The following is a 19,487-nucleotide window of genomic DNA, read 5'->3' on the forward strand; positions in this document are numbered from 1 at the left end:
CAAGTTAAAATCAAATTATTCCAGAATAATTTTATCAAGAATGTGAAATCTGAATCGGAGTAAGAACATCTTTAGTAAAATATGATCTATTGCTCCACCTGTGTCTAAATACTTTCAAATCTCTAGACTACACATTTGATACTGTGCAGTAAAAGCAGGGAAAGGAATTGAGGATTTACAGCTACTAAAAATTCTGGTTCACTGTTTTTAAGGACGCTTCTGGTGTCTGCTAGATACTCTTATTATTATAGTATCATTACTTGCAAGAAGCCCAAAATATAAAGTGCATACCAGAAAGATAATAATATTGCATATATAGTATCATATTGCATGGATGCAGACAGGGTATCACAGAATTTCTTTACCACCACATAAATGTTGGTTATTGCTTTACTGTGGGAAGCTAAAATTTTTAGTTCAGTTCATTTAATGGACAGTTCCGTTTAGCGCATGAAATTGAAAAGAATTAGATTTACCAAGCTGCCTTTTAACAAAAATAGGTAAATTTTAAGACAGTAAATAAGCTGCAAAAGCTTTATACAGCAGCAGTGCATTAGTCAATAACATTATGCTGACATTAAATGGTATTTACTCACAATTTTTTTTGCAATTCAGCACCCACGATACGGATGAATTTGCACAAGTTTTTCCCATTTCCTTAATCTCATTTCAGTCACTGTATGGCAGGACCAAGAAGATAGTATCTAACAGTCACTGCAAGTACTACATATTGGTTTCCACTAAGCCAACATTTATAAATTTAATAGTAATGTGGTTGGATTCACCAATAAGGTATTACAAAACATGGCTAAATTTTAAACTAGACTATCAGACACCCCAAAATAATAATACTTTTAAAAGTCAGCAACTTTATGCCACGGAATAAAGAAATCCCTCAAATTAATTGCGTAGATTTAAAAGTTAATAAATAAAACGCAAGGACTATTTAAATCTCAATTCTTGCCTTTCCTGAGTGTCACCAAAACCTCCAGCAGTAATTACAGCTGATGCCTTTCAAACAAGAGTCTCTAATTAGGGATTAAGACAAAGTTATTGGAACAGAGAAAATACAAGATGGGGCTTCTGTGAAGCACTCTGGAGTTGCCTATTATAAAGCAATCAGCCCTGCTGGAATAGGGAAACCACCCCACAGCTCTCTGGTTGAGAGGCACAAGGAACAAATGCAACGGAAGAAACACTACAAAATCCAGGGAAACGTCTGAGGAAACAAGTGAGTTTGATACAGACGTTGAACTGACTTTCAACTCTGTCAAATCCGACATCGTAGTTTTAAGCTTAAAGAAAGGACAAAATTCCAAACCCACGTGCATTAACCTCGAATTGTCTTAAAGTTATAAAATGGAGTCAACACCTTGCACAGCAGTCAAACCCTGCATACTTTTAGATACTTCTCTTGCATGGTCAGAGCCATCATCATCAGGCCCTTCAGAGTCTGCTGGACTGGGAGAGATAAAACCACCTCTGGTTTTTCAGCTACCAGCAGTGGGCTGGAGTGAATACCCAATGGGCATGTCCAGCAACAACATTATGTTCTGCTTTTCATCAGGGAGGATTACACACTTGCTTCCAGACTAAGCGAAAGTCTAGTAGGTGACACACCTGCGGCTCTGGCAAGGAGCAGACCAAATGTGCGCCCGGATGCTGGGCTTACCTGACGTGGCACTTCTCTCCATGCACTGCTTCTGAAGGTCCAGGCTCCGCAGCTCCTCTGTGCTGGCATATTTCATGACAGAGTTGATGGAGGTAAGGGTGCTGATGAGCTGTGAATTGAGAGATCCAATCTGGGAGTGGGGCTCCCCAAAGGCTTCTGCCAGTTCACTGTAATTTTCAGCAAGCAGCATCTGCTGTTCCTGCAGCAATCTCTGCACACGCTCGATGTAGTGATCCAAGCCTGTCCTCAGCTCAGGTGGAGGCAGAGGGCTTTCCAACAGACCACTCACCGGCTCGCACACAGACTCTCCACCAACACCAATGCTCCTGGTGCCAGCCAGCACAACCGGCAATGGAGGGGGTCCGCAGGCAATGCTCCTCATTTTAAGACCAATCAGGTAGTTCTCATGAATGTTTATCTGCCCAACGCCAGAGTCTTTGGTTTTTATTGCTGAGGGCTTTTCAAAGCCAGGGTGGCTAGAGAGCAAGGTGCCCACTCCAACAGAACGCATTTTCACAGATGCATGCATGTCCTTCACCCGTCCATCTCCTACTGCCACACTCCGCGTCTCCACACTCTCCGTGTTGGTCTGTTTATCACAGCTGCTCAGAGCAGTGTTTGTCCCGCAGTCTGCCAGGGAAGCCATCTCTGTGCCAGTGCACTGGCTCACCATCTCCAAAGTGGTGCTGGTTTGCTGGCTAGCCATAGAAGGCATGGCCATCACCATTGCCTCTGCCCTGGGTACAGCCTCTGTGGCCGTTTCGCGGGACACGCGCTCCTTTGGGGCACAAACCACCACATCCACTGAGCAATCCCCACAGCCCACAGACCTCACCGCTCCGACTGCCCGCGCTGTCCAGCTAGGGCTTCGCACGCCCACCGGCTCCTCCGTGTTGACGCCTGTCTCACAGACATTTGTCTCTGCACCCACAGCCTTATCAGGCAGTGGAACAGACCTCCCCGTGGCCTGGTCTCGCATCTCTGCCTTCTCCCTCACCAGCCACTGGCTCATCAGTAGCTCGGGGCCTGCAGCTCTGCTCTGCACAGCAGGTCTGCAGGAGGTGCTGACACTGCTCGTCTGCAGGTGGTTTCCCACTGATGAATCAGCGACATCCACGTGGTCTCCCACCATTTGGTCTCTCATTTGTACGATGGCCTCCACCATCCTGCTGACAACATGGGGCTGAGCCATCACGGCTTTATCCACTTTTTTCCTAGACCCAGCTGCCTGCAGCTCCTGTTTTAATTTGGTCATTTCCCTATCATGGGTTGTTTCCTTTAACTGAACCTCTAGTCTGTAAATCTTCTCCTTAAGGGCTTCAATGGTCTGCTGCTGAAGCTCTATCTCTTTCTCGACCTCTGTAGACAAACCAAGCATGGCCTCTGTCACCCCAACCCCAGACTCTCTCATTTCTTTCTCTGTCCCCACAGCTACTTCTTTGTGTTGCCTCACAGATCTGTTGTATATAACCACATCGTTCATGTTCTCATCAGCACCTACAGCAACAGATCGGGCTTCTTTTGTCAGGCTTTCTCTGTTCACCCGAAGGTTTGCTGGACTTTCATAGTTGCTATCCTGGATTTTTTTCTCCAGGGCTTGCATCTCAGCAGTCAGCTGCCTGAACTCCTCTATTCTCTGAGAGCTCTGCTCCACGCTCTCCACCTCTTCCTCACAATCTATGTACAGTTCTCCACCTCTTCTCACCTGAGACATGTGTTCCCACTGTTCTGCATTTCCCGCACTGTAGGATCGCTTTCTGAAACCATATGTATCATTTTGAGTGGCTTTCCTCTGGTTTTTCAGTTCAGCCATCATGTGCCTCTTCTCCTCCTGTAACACCGAAATTTTGACCTGCAGCACAGGAATGGTCTTGACTTGCTCCTCGAGCTCCTTGAGACGCTTGAGGGCAACTGCCATTTGCTCCCTGATGTGCTGCAGATGCACCGGGCTCACATTGGTGACTGGCGTGGATATTCCTGAGCTCATGGGGCTGTGACGAATTGAACTGCCCAAGGAAGAGCTGAAGCAGGCGCCATAGTCACCGTTGCCCTGATATCCGTTCTGCAGCTGATGAGAGATGTGACTGTACCCGCTGGATCCCACAAAAGAAGGGAGGGAGCTCGTGGAGCCCATGCCTCCAAAGCTGGAAAGCCGGGGCCTGCGGACATCTCCAGGTGTGACCTGTATCATCCTCTCCTGCTCGAGTCTCCTCCGCGTTTCCATGAGGGTTTTTGTTACATGGAGGTTGTGCCGAGGAAGCTGAGGGGAGGGAGGAGGAAGATGCTTACTCTCGGGGATGGTTAAGTAGGAAGGAGATGCTTCAAAGGAAACCGAGGGTCTCGCAGCAATGGACGAGGTTACTTGACTCCTCACTGCCAAACAAGACTGCTTGTTCTCATCACTGTTCGACGAAGAGAGAGACTCTGTGGAGGTCCAGCCACTGCACTGGCCACCAGAGTTCTTGGTACCTGCCAAAGCTGGAACGGCTTTCCTCTTCTTTCGGATGTTTAGTTTCTTAATGGTATTCCCCTTCTGTATATCATCCACGTACTTCAGAAAATCCAAGTCTAGCTGGTAGCCGTAAGGTGTTTCCACAAAATAGGGGTCTTTCCATTCTTTTTCATCTTCTCCATTTATAGTAACTTCCTCTTTTTCTGGAAAAGAAGAAATAAAATCAGCATTGGAAAAGAAACTATGTGCTGAAACACAAGCGCAGAAAGACGGGTGCTCGCAGCACACTGGAGGCAGAAACTGCTGCTGCAGCTCAGCAAGCAGACCAGCTTTCTGCTGACTGATCCTCAACACTAAATCCTGATTAACTTTTTAAAAGTTAATCAGTAGGTTTCAAATGCTGAGAAGTGCATACCCACATAAATGTGTACACATGCATACACACAGATAACGTCTGTTAACAAAGGGGCACAGAAGTGGCACAGCTAGTAGCTCAAACCTGTCCTTCCCCGAATCCCTCCAGTCTGCCCGTGTCACAGCAAGCTTTCACACACACTATGCCTTCATGTAAAGACCACAGGATTACAACGTACTGCACAAATCATCCGGAGACCAACTTCTCTAAAGGGTGCATTCGAGCAGGTGACGGGAACTCCGACCCCACTCCTTATGCAACTGATGCCATTAGACTTTACACAGATCTACAGCTGTTTTATGGCTTCGGAAGTGCTGCCACAAGAGCAGCAATACCAGTTTGCTCTCACCTCAGTTCATTACTTCCAGCAGCGTCTCTGCCTCGTTGATTTTAAACTGCACGAAGCCCCCAGCACCAAGGAGGCAGTGGGACCCCCTTCCAGCAGGGTCCCGAACCCCACTGATGAGGGAGATGGTCACCTCGCACATGAGGAAAACCCGTCTGCCCTCCAGACACAGGACTTGCCTGTCCCCAAAGTAATCTAAATAAAACTTCACCAGATCTGCTGGGCTTCCTTGGGCTGAGTACTTATATGTAGTGCTGCTACACAACCCACTCCTCCCGTCCCACTTGAGGGAGGGGAAAAAAAAAAAAAGGGAAAAACAACTGTTGCGAGTTATGAGCTGGAGGAATAATAAAAGCCAGCTTTCCGGTTACCTGAATTAGCCACATGCCTCTGCCCTCACACTGCAAATTTTCCAGCCACGTATAGCTGCCCCAGCTTCATGTGTCACACGCCGAAGCCCTGCCTCCCTCCCGGCTTTCTCCTTCTTCACCCCATGAGGAAGAGCGGCCCGCACGCGCGCAGCCCCAGCAGGCCGCGCACACCGCCTCTGCCGCCGGGCTCCGCCAGCGCACCCGGCCGCCCTCCCCGCCTCCTGCGCCCGGGCCGCGGGGCGGTGCGCCGCCCGCTTCCCCCGCCCGCCGGCCGGCCCTCCCTGCCTCCCTCCCTCCCGAGGTGCGGGGTCCGCCCCGCCCACGCGGTGCAGCAGGCGGCGGCGGCTGCTGTGGCTGGGAGCGAATTTAGCTGTTTTCGCTTTTAAAAGGCGAGATTTGGAAGCCGCGTCCGCTTAAAGAAATACAAGCCTCGGGGGGGGGGTGCGGGAGGGGGGCGTGCGGAGAAAAAAAAAAATTAAACTCTCCATTTACTGCAACTACGGGAAGTGACTTAATGTAGCACTGAAAAAGTTTAGGAGGAGGAAAAAAAATAGTTCCTGTTTTTCCAGTTTCCTTGGCATGCGTAAGAAAAGCTTTGTCTACAGACAGTATAACTGCTTTCATGGCTACCACAGGACACCCCGAGCAGTAGCAGAAGGAGGATGCTGCTCAGGGAGAACCTACCTTCCCTGGCACGGGAAAAGAATACGATAGAGAGACAGACGCAGGCAGGCACATGTGAGAGCCACAGAAGTGGGGCTGACCTGAGCGCCCTGGTATCCCGGTCTTGCAGTGTGGACAGACTGTTCGGCAGACACAACCAACCCCGCCACCCCCCAAACCACATGTTTCTGCTGAAAGACCAGAGTCTCAGTATGCAGTGGTATTTACTTATGGATGCACCCAAATTAGCCATATAAATGCCAGAATGAAAGCAAAAATACATGCATACACGCATACTTTAAGCACATTAAACACAGAGAGCTCCTTCCAGCAGTACTGCTTCAATGTCAGGCAGGGAAAAAGTCTTGAGGACTCCCACCGACAGGGAGCAAATGAGACAGAGCATACTCTCTGAATTACTCCTCTTCCTCCCCAAATTCAGTGCTCTGTTCCCAGATTCTCATCCTGGCTCCATTCCCTGCAGACAGACAGCTCTCCTTTCCACACCACACAGCTCCTCGCCCTAGGCTGGTCACCCTTCCTTCCTGCCTGCACCCTAGACTTTGTCCCCACCCTTGCCATGGCCCTGATCCCTCGTAGTCTTCTGGTCTCTTTCTGCCTTCTTCCCACGGTTTGGATTTCTCATCCATTTTCTCTACTTATATCCATTTGTTTGCTCCATCAATTCTAACCCAAAATCTGGCTATACTCTCGCCCCTCATCCCGGGCGTGGTTCTAGTCACTTCACCCAGTCTGTGTAAATTCAAGCTCCTTTAATTTTACCTGTTCTCCCATTTTTCCCAGTTCCTTTCCTCTGCTTGTCTCGGTCCTTGTCTTCCTACCCAGCAACATCTCTCATTCTCCCATCACTACACCAGTGAAGTCAGGCAGCTCCTCTAAGCTGTCCTTGGGCACAATGCATAAGTGTTGGATGAAGGAGGGAAGAATAGACTCTTTGGAAGTCCCAGGACTTAAGAATTAATGCATCTTTGGAAAAATATTCATAAAACCTCTAAAAAGACATGCAAATCTCGTGTTAAGTCATGAGAGCCAGACTGGGATCTCAAATATATTTTTTCTTCTTCATGGAATGGTATTAAGATTGCTCAACAGAAACCTGTCAAAAATAAATAATAATAAAAAAATAATCACACTTGACACTGAATCCCTCACTAAACCTCTCCACAACACCTGCAGGTAGCTCAGTGTCTTCACAATGAAATCGCTTTGGTCCTCAACTTAAGCTGGCAGCACTACTAGGACGCAGTTCGTATCTGCTGCTCAACAAGCATGAGACTGTGTGTGACTTCTTAAAACAACACAGTGAGCACTCCACCAACACAATCCCAGTATTATGAGTTGATCTCTGGAAACGCTTGATGATACGTTAAGACAAACGAGGATCAGGCATGCAATCTAGCACCAACAACTCAACACTGATACAGCGTGCAGGAGCTGTGCCAAGCCTTGTGCATTTTGCTGTCTCAGAGAAAGGGCCAAAATGGGTGTGCCTGTTAAGCATGGAACAAAGCAAAATGGATGTCTGTTTTCAAGCAATAAAAATGCTTTTGTTGGTTCCAAAAGAAAAAAAAAATCTAAGAAAAAGGAAATGAATAAACACCTGATAAGTGTGAAGCCCTTCTTCCTTTCAGCCCTTAGGTCCTGGATGAACCATGGATGCCCTTACTTGCTAGCTTTGGTGGGCGAGTACCAAATGCTACACAAGCAGGTACCTCAGATTAACCTTGGAGGAAGCTGTATCTATTTGCCCTTCAGGCAGAAAGGCAAGCCTTCACACCCAGAGACCTCAAGTGAGCAAGATTCCTACCCCATTCACCCCAACACACATAGAAGTATTGCAGCAAATACCAGGCAGTACAAACACGCCTGTTAGGCGCCTTGTCTCATCCTTGGCCAGCTGATCATGGGCACTGCTAAAATTAGAAGAACTATTCCCCAGTCTCTATAGTAGCTCAAGCAAATATTAATCACTCCATTGTGTTACACTGAAACAGTACATGCAGATGCACAGACATAGACTTTTGTCTGTGAAAATGCTGCAGACACTCCTGGTTTCTTCTGAAATGTCTTTAAATGCAATGCAACACAAACACATCATGCTTTTAGGCCAGTACCTGTGAAGTAAAACACTGTGTGAAGCACAGAGGCCTTGATGTGGTACCCTTGTTATTAATGCATTTCTCCAGAAGTATTCAAAGACTTCATTTCCCTCTCCCTGCTGCAGGATAACCATGGGCAGAACACAAGCAGCATTTTAAAAATGCACTCTTCAATTCTCGCCTCCTGCACTGCTGGGACTGGCTCTGTCCAAACATTCCAGTCTTGCCAACTTCTGTTCAATTGTATCCTATCCAATGTACTACACAAGAACATCAGTATATTAAAATATTGAGTCAGCCCTACCCAAGTCCACACTAATCATGTCTGCTCCCAGACCAGGAGAACTGGAAAAAAATAGAACATTTAGTTGATGTGCTTCAAGACTTCGGAGGGAGAGAAAAGCAGTGAAAACGTGGGCAGTCATAGAGTTTTGGTTCTGCAAGCTAGGAAAACTTTATTGTAGAGCCACCTTGGAGGGTCCAGAAAGAGCAAAGAATGAAGATGTATTTCTGAAATTAAAAGTCTAAGGTACCTTGAAAAATACAGACATCACTTCTAAAGCCTTCTCTCCCCATCTGGTTATGATATATGCTCTAAGGCATTTTTATCTTGGATCTGACTGCTATTAAAGAAGTCTTTTCCGTTGAAATAAAGTTATGAATAACAGAGTCGCCTTCCAGCTTATGGCATAAGACAATTCATAAAGAATGCTGCAGAGGAAAAATAGAGGCAATAGCTGGCATAAATGGAGTCAAGTCAGTATTTTCATATGTTCAACTTCAGTTTGAAAGGTTATCTGGGGCAGGAAAGGGGATAAAAAAAAAAAGAGTTCCGACTTTTTGATTCTTTACTGCAACAGGGAAGAAATTGAGGCTTTTCCCCTTCTCCTCCCACCCCCAATACTACTTTTTTTCTTTTCTCTTTTTTTTCTTCAGCATATATAAATGAGTATGAGCCTCGCCTTCTGAAAAGAACCGAAACACATGAGGGTGAGCACTTGTTTAAAAAGCAGAATGGAACAATTAACAATTTTTCTTTCATTCTCCTTTTCAGGTGCGGGGATTTGAATGCAAGTTAAAAACAAGAACAACAACAAAAAAACCACTTGGAAAATAGACCTTAGCCTTGCAGCACACTCATTTGATCAGCTTGCTTTTGGCTAGCAACATACAGAACATGCCATGAAATTACTAGCTCCTCAACAATTCAGCCTAGCTCTCCAGTATTTTCAGAGGTGGCAAGGGGGAAAGCCCAAAACCCAAACAATCAACCTATCAAGATTTTTATTTTATTTTATTCCAAGAACTGAGAGGGGAAAGCTTACAGAAAGTTGTTTCTGTACTTTGCCAGACCCAGCAGGAGCATCAAGTGTTTTCTTTTCCCCTTTGCAGTGGCAGCGCACAGCGGGAGTGTGAAGCACGACGCAGGAGTGGAGCGCAAACTGCCTCAGCTGGCTGCTCATCTCCCAAAAGGAGGAGAGCCACCGCAGCACAGCAGAGTCAAGCCACGAAGCTGCCCATGGCAATACTCTGGTTCTGGCCTCAGCCACCCTTCCTGCAGTGCCAGGCTGGAGTGCCCGGGTGACCCAGCTCAGCTTCTACAAGCAATGGCACACTTGCCCAAAACGCTACACTATAGCGTAGATGTGGCTCGTAACACCTTCCTCTCTTTTTCTGCTATGGAAAAACAACCAATAAATTCCGCCTTGTAAGAAAGGTAATCTGTTTTGCTTTTACTCAGCTACAGCTATGACCAGAGCAAACGGGATTTAACTCCTGATGCACCTCAGGCTGTTGGGTATGGGGTAGTAGAGTCCAAACCAAAACGCCCCAGCCAGAGAGGGGTGACAGACCCTGCTACCAACCCTGCAGTTACAGGTGTGGAGGATTCTCCTGTTACGGAGGAATTCCATTTACTGCATGTTTTACTGAAGAAATAAATCTCCAGTGTAAAATGTTTGCTGCAAATTTAAAGAAAAATGAGGAGCAGAAAAATGGTAAAATATTTTTAGAAGGTTTTCGGATTACTTTTTAAAATTTATGTATCAATACCCCAAGTGGGCAGCTGACTTTTAAATCCGACATCTAGATACTCAATGCTTTGGATTGGGGGTTGTAATAAAAAAGTGGGGGATAGCAACTTCCCTGATAATAATAACAGAGAAAGGCTGAAGCTACAATACTGCGTAATAAATAGGTTTTTATTTCAAGATGTAGAAGCTCCATCTCAGATATTTGTAGTTGTAAGCCACACAGAAGTGAATTAAGGACACCGCCTTAAGTCAATGAACACAACCAGCAGTAATGTTGAAGAAAGATGGTTCAGAGGCTGCTGTGTTTTGGTTGCACAGTGTAGGGCACTGGGCTACGATGCCACATTTACCACACAACATTGGTAAAATAAGGCATTTTAAGAATGGATCTACTGTCTTAATACCATGCTCTTTCCAGAAGAAGTAGGAGCATTACGGCAATAGAAGAAAAACTCAAAACAATCACAGCCACAATGCAAATGCCATTAAAAGCATCAAAACTCTTTCCATTGACTTAACTGGGCTTTTCCATTGACTTGATCAACCCACAGTGAAAACAGTCTCTCAAACAGTTATGTTACTCTGAACCTGAAAAATCTTAGTTGCTTAACATTATACTAGGATTATCATTACAATAAGAACAATAAAAATTGTAATTGTTTAGCATTATAGCAAAAACAATCAGCCAGCTCTCATCTTGGTACTGGTGATCAGACGGATGCCCTAGTCTGCATGTACCACTGTCACCTCCTCCGCAAGGGTCAGTTCCTAAACCACAGAACCATTTCTTAACCTTGTAGAAGAGCCTCTGGCTTTTCTTTTTCTTCTCCCTTTGCTGTGTATTTGCTAACTATGTCCTGACTATTATTCATAGCTATGAAAAACAGAGCATTTTGGTATCACATAGAAAATGCTCAGAATGCTCACCAGTCTTCTACCCAAAGGCGCATATATATATATCTGTAGTGAATAGCCTTTTTGGTATTATGAGGGGGTCTTTCAAAGTCATGTTGCCTTTTTTTACACCATTAAAGGTTTTCTTCCACATGATAAAAAAGAGTTACCTACAGAGTTTATGTCTGAACATCATATAACCACAATAAATTTTTTTTTCTGTGAGCTGAAAGTAAAAACCACCTTTCAAAAAACACACCTCCTAACCCTCTATAGTCTTTTTAATGTCTAAAACTTTTACTTCTAGAATCTCTGAACTGAAAACTTGCTGCTCAAACAGAAGTTAATTTTAAATACAACATACAGACTATAAGAAAGTTGTGTAAATTAATTAATTCTGAATAAAGGATTAATCTTGCTTATGAGAAATCTGTTCCTGGGGGAAAAAAAAAAGCACAACCAACTGTCTCGAGAATGACTGCAATATGCCCCCTTATCAAAATTCACAAAATCTGCTTTATATTCTTGGCAACTCGCTTATTTGATGCCGATAATAAATCTTTTCAACTGCTCTCACTTTCTGGGAATAGCTCTAGATCTGGCGATTCTGTGGAAGGACATCTTGTATGTGCACCGCCTCAAAGCCACTAACCACGGAAACTCAAAACTTATGAGGCTAGTCTGTGTCACCTTCATCCCAGTTTCTGACTCACAGGTCCCAGGGGAAATCAAGGCAGGAAGCAGGGCATGGGTGGGAAGGGATATAGTCACCAGCAGCAAGGAAGAGCAGAGCACAAACCATGGTGGGGGCTGCTGCTGTTAACAGCGCTGCAACCTCTGGGTAGAAACTACTCCAAAAACAGTGGCCACTTGGGCAGATTGCTGCCACAAGTCAGCCTGTGGGTGCACTGTGGCTCTGAGCGTGACCAGCAGGTCCCACCAGCAAGTAAGTCAGAAGCAAGTGGCAGCCTTAGTTGCACTGCACTGATGCGTTTCCCAGATCATCCTCTGCCAATGCCACTTTTAACCAATGTCCTGTGTCAAGAAATGTAATTGAGGGAGAAAGAGCTTGCCTTACACTGAACCGGTGACGGGGTCTTAGTGGGCTCAGCCACAGAAAACGCTGTGCCCTGAAAAACACTCATTTCCTCATAGTAACGTTAGCCTCCTGCTCTCTCAGGTATCACTGGGAAGAACGACAAGGTGTCAACATTTATCCTTTACTTTTGGGCTTGCAATGGGGGACATCTCAGTCTTGCTGACTTATATTTGAAAATCAGCTGCCAACAAGGCAAGTTCAAACCACTGTGAATTTACTTTTTCCAAGCACCTGATTCCATGTGCATTTTTTTCATCTTGCAGTATTTGTCTGCTTGAGAACTGCTCTTCATCATTCCCTGGAGCATTTATTTCATTCACTTTCTACTGTGTACACACTTACTGGCTGCAGCCACATTTCTGAATAATGAAGAGCATTCAATTTAAAGATACTTTCCAAATCAGACTAACTCAGGCCTGGCAAAATAATGTAAGTTACGGCAAACAGTAGATATCAATCACTGCTCCAAGCTCCTCACAGCCTGGGAGAAAGCCATATGATGTTATCTACCAAACGAAATAGGAGAGCAGCTCAGTTTCAGACCACCATAGCCCTCCTTCCGAAAATACATCCCAATAGATCTGGGCTAAGTGTTTCAGCCAGTGATGCTGATGAACACGAGGTTGAGTCCCAGTGTTGGTAAGGCACCTTGCTGTCCTCTGCTGCACAGGAGAAACCCCAAAGCTCCCCTACATCCCTTGCCAACCCTTGAAAATGTGGCATACCTGCCCCGCTCTTCCAACAGTACATCATCCCCTGTTGCTTTACACCACCTCATTGTCACAAGAAAAATGACAAAGCAAAAAAATAATTACAAAGACCAAGGCTGGCATCCACATAGTAGGATGGGCTTCACAAAATGCAGATAGAGGGCTGGCAAAGCAGAACAGGAGCAAACCCCCAAATATTTCTCTTCCTTCCTAGCTCATCCAGACCATCTCCCCACTCCCCATGGGGGCCAAAGCAGTCACGGATACAAGCCAGGTGTTTGCCTGAAAACGTCTTTAACACAACTGTGTGTCAGTGTTACCTGCTGAAGCCCAAGCAAAGAAGGCTGTGTTTGCTTTCTAGCCAAGAACAACTGAATCACAAAACCAAAATATTTAGATTTATAATGTCATTACCCTTCTGTGCCTATAAATCTCTGAAGAGGTGAGAAGCAGAGAACAGTTACACAGGGCTATTGTAACAGGAGTAACCATCAGGAAAGAACCTGGACTCATGGGATATAAACCTGCCATGGAATATTAAAACTGATATACAGTTTCAGTTTGGTCTTACAGCTGTGCACAGGGTGGAAAAAATGGAAGAATTGTCTTCTGCAAGAATGGTTCTACAAATATTTGTATTTATGAGTCCTGGAAGGACATTATTTTGTCACATGCTTACTTCCATGAGGAATATGGTTCATGCTGCATGATCAGTATAATATTTCAAATACTGGGAATTGTTCCCTCCTACCCTTTTTTAATATAAATCTAGTAGTGATTCCTTCTGTGAGATAAGATGTGCGTTGCCTTCCAGACTTCAAAAGTGTAAGCAATCTGCATTTTCCAAAAACACCGAAAGCTTTTTCTCTGCACTTAAAATAGTTCAGACCAATAAACTGATTTTCTCCAACAAGTTAAAAAAGCAATCGTCAGAGAAAAGATGGAAAAGATCATTATTAGAATTAATTGTTTATGCACATTCTAAATAGCTAAAACAGTGGCTTCTAATTGAAAGTCTATGAACAATAATCAAAATTAGCAATTTGAAGGGTAACAGCTGCCTTTCTGCTGTTGAAACGATGCCTTACAGTAAATACGTGCAGTGCTTCCTTCACTTGAGGGTTCATAGCACCGATCTCCCACTAGAAAACCTGCCTTTGTTGAAGGAAACAAACTACTCTGTATGTAACAACAAAAACAAAGAGGCTACCAGAGGTGCGTGAAACCTCAAGTGCAAACTCCCTTCAGACGGCAGCATTTGTGAGACAACCCAGCTAACCCGGCACTGTTAAAAACCCAAAAAACCATCCCAACTTAATATCCTAAAAGAACATCGAGGGCTGGTTTCAGCTGTGCTACCCCGGGGTGCCCCCCATCCCTCTTCTCGGCTTGCCTGCAGCGCTGGCAGAGCCAGCCACACGCATCTCACCGCACTCCCAGCCCGTCCGAGGGTCTCACTCACCGATCCACCCAGAAGCAAACCCTGGGATGTTGCTGTGTTTAGTTTTTCAGGAAATTAAGTCTGAAGCACACTTTCCTTTGCCTTAAAGGGAATGCATATCCCTGACACATCAGCAGGCAGGGAGCCCAGAGGTTGCTACAGAGCATTTATTTATACTCATTTGGAATTTCCTGAGACGGTCCCAGCCCGGCAGCCAGCCCAGCACAGCGCCAATGATTTCCTTCATGGCACTTCAGATGCCGTGCGACACCTCTGGCTCCCCATAGGTTAAAATGCATGAAATGGGCAGCAGGACAAAAGGAACCATACCAAATGACACACTAAAAAGATATTTTTTTTTTCTTCTGATGAAGACAGATTTAACTCCCAAGAGGGAATTAGATGTTCAGGTGACTTCTCTTCCACCCCTTCTCCTTTCCTCCCCAAGCCCTTCACTCCCACCCCCCTCATTTCTCACTCCCACGTGTAGACTGAGAGCACAGAAAGGTTCATTGATATAATTTGGGCAGAACAATTACCTCTGTTGTAACCACCACTGCCTGCAATTCTGCCTGGGTTACATTCAGTCTGGTTTTGTTTACTCTTCTCAAATGCAACTTATAATTTGAGGTATAAAAATAAAAACTTTTAGTATAAAGTTACAGACACAAACAGTTTTCTTTTTGTCTGAAACAGCCAAAATACATGAGACATCCTTCATGCTAGCACAAGCACTTTCGAAATGATACACAAACATACTTGATTTTTCCGTATTCAGTTTTCTTGTTCCAACATAACACCAAGTATTCACTCAAGTAAAGATAACTGGGATTCCAGATGCAAAAAGGGTCACTTCTCAGCATCGTAAGGCACCCTCAAAGGCCTCCACTCCATCTTTCTTCACCTCTGCTTACAGTAACAGTTGCTGGAGTATAACCAAACAAGGACTGCAAAAGTGGGCAAGAGAGAGGCTAAATTAACAAAGATAATGGTCCTAAGACTTCACAGGACTAAAGGAATGCCTTCCATCCAGATTCCCAAGAACAGTTAAAAAGAAAGAAGAGAGACATGAATTGTTAAAATAATTTCCAAGATCATTGCAGACTGGAAGAGTTGTGCTTCAAACAGAATTGGGATCTTGTGCTGAAATGACAGGAGAGAGGTCCAAGTCCTCTTCAGCGCCTTCAGCTAAAATGGCACAGGCTTCCAGTAAAAGTGTTTCCTGAACACATCTAGTGGCTTCAGTGGTATGTAATATGAAGCAAAGTAATATTTAATACTTACAGGCATCAGCTTTTGGACTATAAACTAGGTCCTGCCCTCTAGGTAATTTTACATTTATTTCCTTGAATTACAAGTCATTGATGTATACACTATAAAACATAAGCTCCAAAAAAAAGTCTGAAGAAGGTCTCTAGATGTAGCCAACTTGTTACATCTATCGATCATGAAGGTACTGAATTTTAAGGTAACTTGGTTTGGTTTGATCTCTGCTCTTATCACCCCATCCATAAAGAAAAGCAGCTCTCCATAAACAACCCTTTGGGAACAGCTTCTAACCATCCTTTGAAGTTTCTCCTAGAAGACAGAAAAACTCTAAAGGTAGCTGAAACCAAACCCACACTTTCTGTTCAGGGAAATAAAAGCAAAAATTTAACCCTGAAATACTGCCTGGAGCCTGCAGCCACAGCTTTGTGCTCGCTGCCCTTCAAGCCCCATCTTCCGATCAGCAGAGCGAGTGACCAACCAGGTGAGGACCAGCAGTGCACAGCAGCACTGGGTGTTACTGGTGGGCATCTGTAGCTCCATCAGCAGGTTATTGACACCAGTAAGGGGAGAACATGAAAATACTCATCTAGTTTTCTGCTGTGAAAAAAACAGTGACATCCAGGATAAAGTATGAGAATAGAAGGTACGGCCAAAATATCCTTCTCAAGAGTTAGGATCCTGCTCAGAGGACAAAAAAAAACCCTCTAACATTACATGATTTCATTTTTCTAAAAAAAGACAACATGATATCCCGTTTAGAGAAGAACAAATTTTAGCAGCTGTCTCCACATGCTCCATCTGTTTATCATTACTCTGTGGTTTCCAGGGCTTGACATCTGAACGAGCCCTGCATCAAGTCACGCACCTTCAGTGGACTCTCCTCAAAGCTCGGTCAACTCAGCAGGCTGAAAAAGACCTGCCACAAGTGCAAGCAATAACCCATAACGTTGTATCAGCACTTTGTCCCTTGTCCAGCAAGTCAAATATGGAGGCACATATCTAAGTTGGCACCAGTAAAACCTAAAGGCAAAGAGCACACACATATTTATTCTCTTGGCCTTTGAGACCATTATGGTGCCAAATAAACTCACTCAGCTACTATTTACAGTAGAAACAAAACTGAGGTCAGAGCACAGCTCCCCAGTGACCAAAAAACCTGACTTGGTCTGCAGCAGAGCGAATATAAGATTTGGTGTATGGGCATCCATCCAGCTGGTAAATTCTTATATAAAGAGCAGGTTATTTCACACCCCTTTTGAAAACAAAAGGCAGAGGAGGCACAATGGATCTGTGAAAGGTGATGGATGAAACGCAGCTCTTCAAAACACTTGCCTCTAACAGACCATTTCCTCAGCACTGGAGTGACTCTGCTTGGAAAGAATGAAATAATCTGCCTGACTACAATGATCCGGTCCAGGGGAGTGCAGACTTGGCCTGACCCACTACTGTCAGGCTGATGTTCCTATCCCCAAAAGCATGGCTGTTGCATTTTGGTGAAGGTTGAATATGGGGTTCTTCTTGGTGTTATTTTGGTGGATTTTGTTTTGTGAGAGAGGGGTGGCATTGCTGTGGATTTAATTTTCTTTACAGCCTTTCAGAATTTGGCAGCAGGTTTCCACAGAACTATTTAAAAACCTGCTAGCCATTCAGGTCAGGCCTGAGACTGATCTGGCCTACCCACCTTCTCCTCCCTAGCAGATGCTTCTGGAAGGGCATAAGAAGAAAACAAACATACAGCAACATTTCTCCTCTTGGCTTCCAGAAACGTGCAACCAAGAGACTTCCTGAACCAGGGGTGGTCCAGGATGGGTTTTAAGTCACAGTGTCAAATGTTTATTTTAAGGGTAGCTGGGAGGTATTCAATAACTGGGTTCAAAATGTCAGAGTGCAGCTGATGTGTTAGTACTGTAGGGAGATCTACTGGTCAAGTGCCTGGAGATACAGTTATGGATGATTAATGTGAACCAATAACTGCGTAACACTCAAAACTTCCATATGAGAGACTTTGCAGGCTACAGTTAGGTCCCTCACTAGTTAGCATCTACCCAGAAAGAGGATGCAACTGAAAAATGCGCCCCATATCATTGTTAGGTGTCCACCTAGTTTAGCTTCACACAGAACAAACTTCCAACTACTTGGTATGTTGTGTGTCCTGAGGCAAGTCATGATCTCTATTCATCTCCCAACGTGACTCCCTGGAAAATCTTATGGTAAGAAGTCTTGTTGTGGGAGCGAGTAGAGAGTAGACTATTCAAGGCTTTAAATTTTGTGAAAAGTTTTTATTTTTCCCTTCTTTTTTTTTTGTATGGACAGTCAGGCATACTTGCTTGTTTCTACTGAGGTGTTAGAACTGAGTGAGTTAGCAACTCATCTTGCAGCTCCCAGCAGGGCTTTGCGGGTCAGCTTTGCTTTCCCATTTTGCAGAGACAAAAAGTGAATGACACTGAACATGAACACAAGAGAAAGGAAAAATCCATGCCTGTAGAAGAAAGATATACATTCTCAAATCTGGAAATACATTTACAGGCTTCTAATGCCACAGACAAGGATGCAAAATGAACTTCTGCCTGTTGGGAACTCAAGTGGAGGTGTCAGGCTAGCAACTGCCTCCTGCTGCATTTGAAAAAAACAGGCTAAGTCACTCGGGGCGGATCCTGCCAGCCTGGAAGGCATCCCCTGTCCTTCAGTCATCACCCCCCACTGCCCCAGCTGAGCAGAGGCAGAAGGTGCAGGAAGGAACTCTCGGCTTTGCCAGGGAGACTGTACAGGGTACAGTTTTGGGCACTCTTTCCCACTTGGATCAAGACTCTGCAATCAAACACCATGGATTTCTAGTAACAATTACTAATCCAGAAATACTGCACTTCTACCCATGATAACATTATTATACAAAGGCTGAGGCAAGGAAAAGGGCAACAGAAACAGGAGATGCTACACTCAGTTTCGCACAAAGATGTCTCTCCTGCTGCTGCGGTCTTGGCTGTACCCGGTGTCTTGTCCTACAGGGATACAGGCTGGCTGAGCCATGCACGTGCTTGTGGAGTTGCAGCCTTACAACTTTCCTCTGAGAAGGGAGAAGGAAGTAATTTTCCCAGAATCATCAACAGTGCATTTTCCACAGCACTGAACACAGGTTGTGAGGAAGCCTCTGATCGTTAAAGGCAGAGCGGGGGACATAGGAGGGCTGGATATCAGGGGGAGGCACAGGCTGCGCTCCCCAGGTTCTGCACCCAGGGATAAGTCCCTGTGTGTCTTCAGGGAGAGCTGGGGCAAGACCAAGCACTGCAGAAAGGGGCTGAGAGGAGTATCAGGGAAGAAAAAGGAAGGGACGACCACCCTGGATGGCAGACATGCTGTCTGAGAGGGGAGGAAGGGAACAGGACTGTAACTAACGATGGCAAGGGAGAATGGTGAAAGTCTACAGGGCAATGCAGTGGATGCACAGCCTTGTGAGCACATTCAAATACTAGCTATGTAACAGTATTACATGTTATGTAAGTATTACATATTACATAAAAGCTTTGTAACAGCAGCCATCTGTATCCACATAGAAAAACAGAGGACAGGAGAAGAACGATTCTAAAATATGCTTTCTTTTTAACCTTTTTAACTTAAGACAGGGAGAAACATACCTAAAATTTAAGAATCACAACTTCTGCTGGAGGGAGAAGAAGAGGAGAAGGGGCTTAGCCATGGACTTCTTGAAGTGAAAAAGTTGATCCTCTTAATCCCTTAAAACATGACTGCTCTGATCTTGTCTTTGTGCTTCTGTCATATGCAAATGTCAGTCCACTTTTTAAACCACAACCACGTATTTTATTGTATTTTCTTGCACCGTACTTCTTTTTTTGAAAGCTACACTTCAGATTTACCAAGCAATGTACATGAAGTGTTAAAACTTGACCTGTTTGCTAGGATTAGACCTGAAATTCCAGTAACAGCAGCTAAGTTACACAAGTGTTTTCTTTTTATTACTAGATCTTCTGCAACACATACACGATG

General features: G+C 44.8%; 1 protein-coding gene across 2 annotated transcripts in view; it reads right to left on the reverse strand.

The window, feature by feature from the left end:
* KANK1 (KN motif and ankyrin repeat domains 1) overlaps positions 1-14,326 on the reverse strand; it is a 38,063-nt gene extending 23,737 nt beyond the window's left edge. The window contains exons 1-2 of one of the 2 annotated variants that reach the window (XM_068423304.1): positions 14,238-14,326; positions 1,673-4,327 (exon numbers count right to left, since the gene is read on the reverse strand). In XM_068423304.1, coding sequence (XP_068279405.1) covers positions 1,673-3,896 — 2,224 coding nt within the window. In that variant the 5' untranslated portion in view covers positions 3,897-4,327; positions 14,238-14,326. Of the gene's footprint in view, positions 1-1,672; positions 4,328-5,256; positions 5,468-14,237 lie in introns of those variants that run through there. The other variant, XM_068423303.1, reaches the window with a different exon arrangement.
* Between the last annotated feature and the right edge of the window lie 5,161 nt (positions 14,327-19,487).

This window comes from Nyctibius grandis, chromosome Z, assembly GCF_013368605.1.
Source record: "Nyctibius grandis isolate bNycGra1 chromosome Z, bNycGra1.pri, whole genome shotgun sequence".
Taxonomy (NCBI): Eukaryota; Metazoa; Chordata; class Aves; order Nyctibiiformes; family Nyctibiidae; genus Nyctibius; species Nyctibius grandis.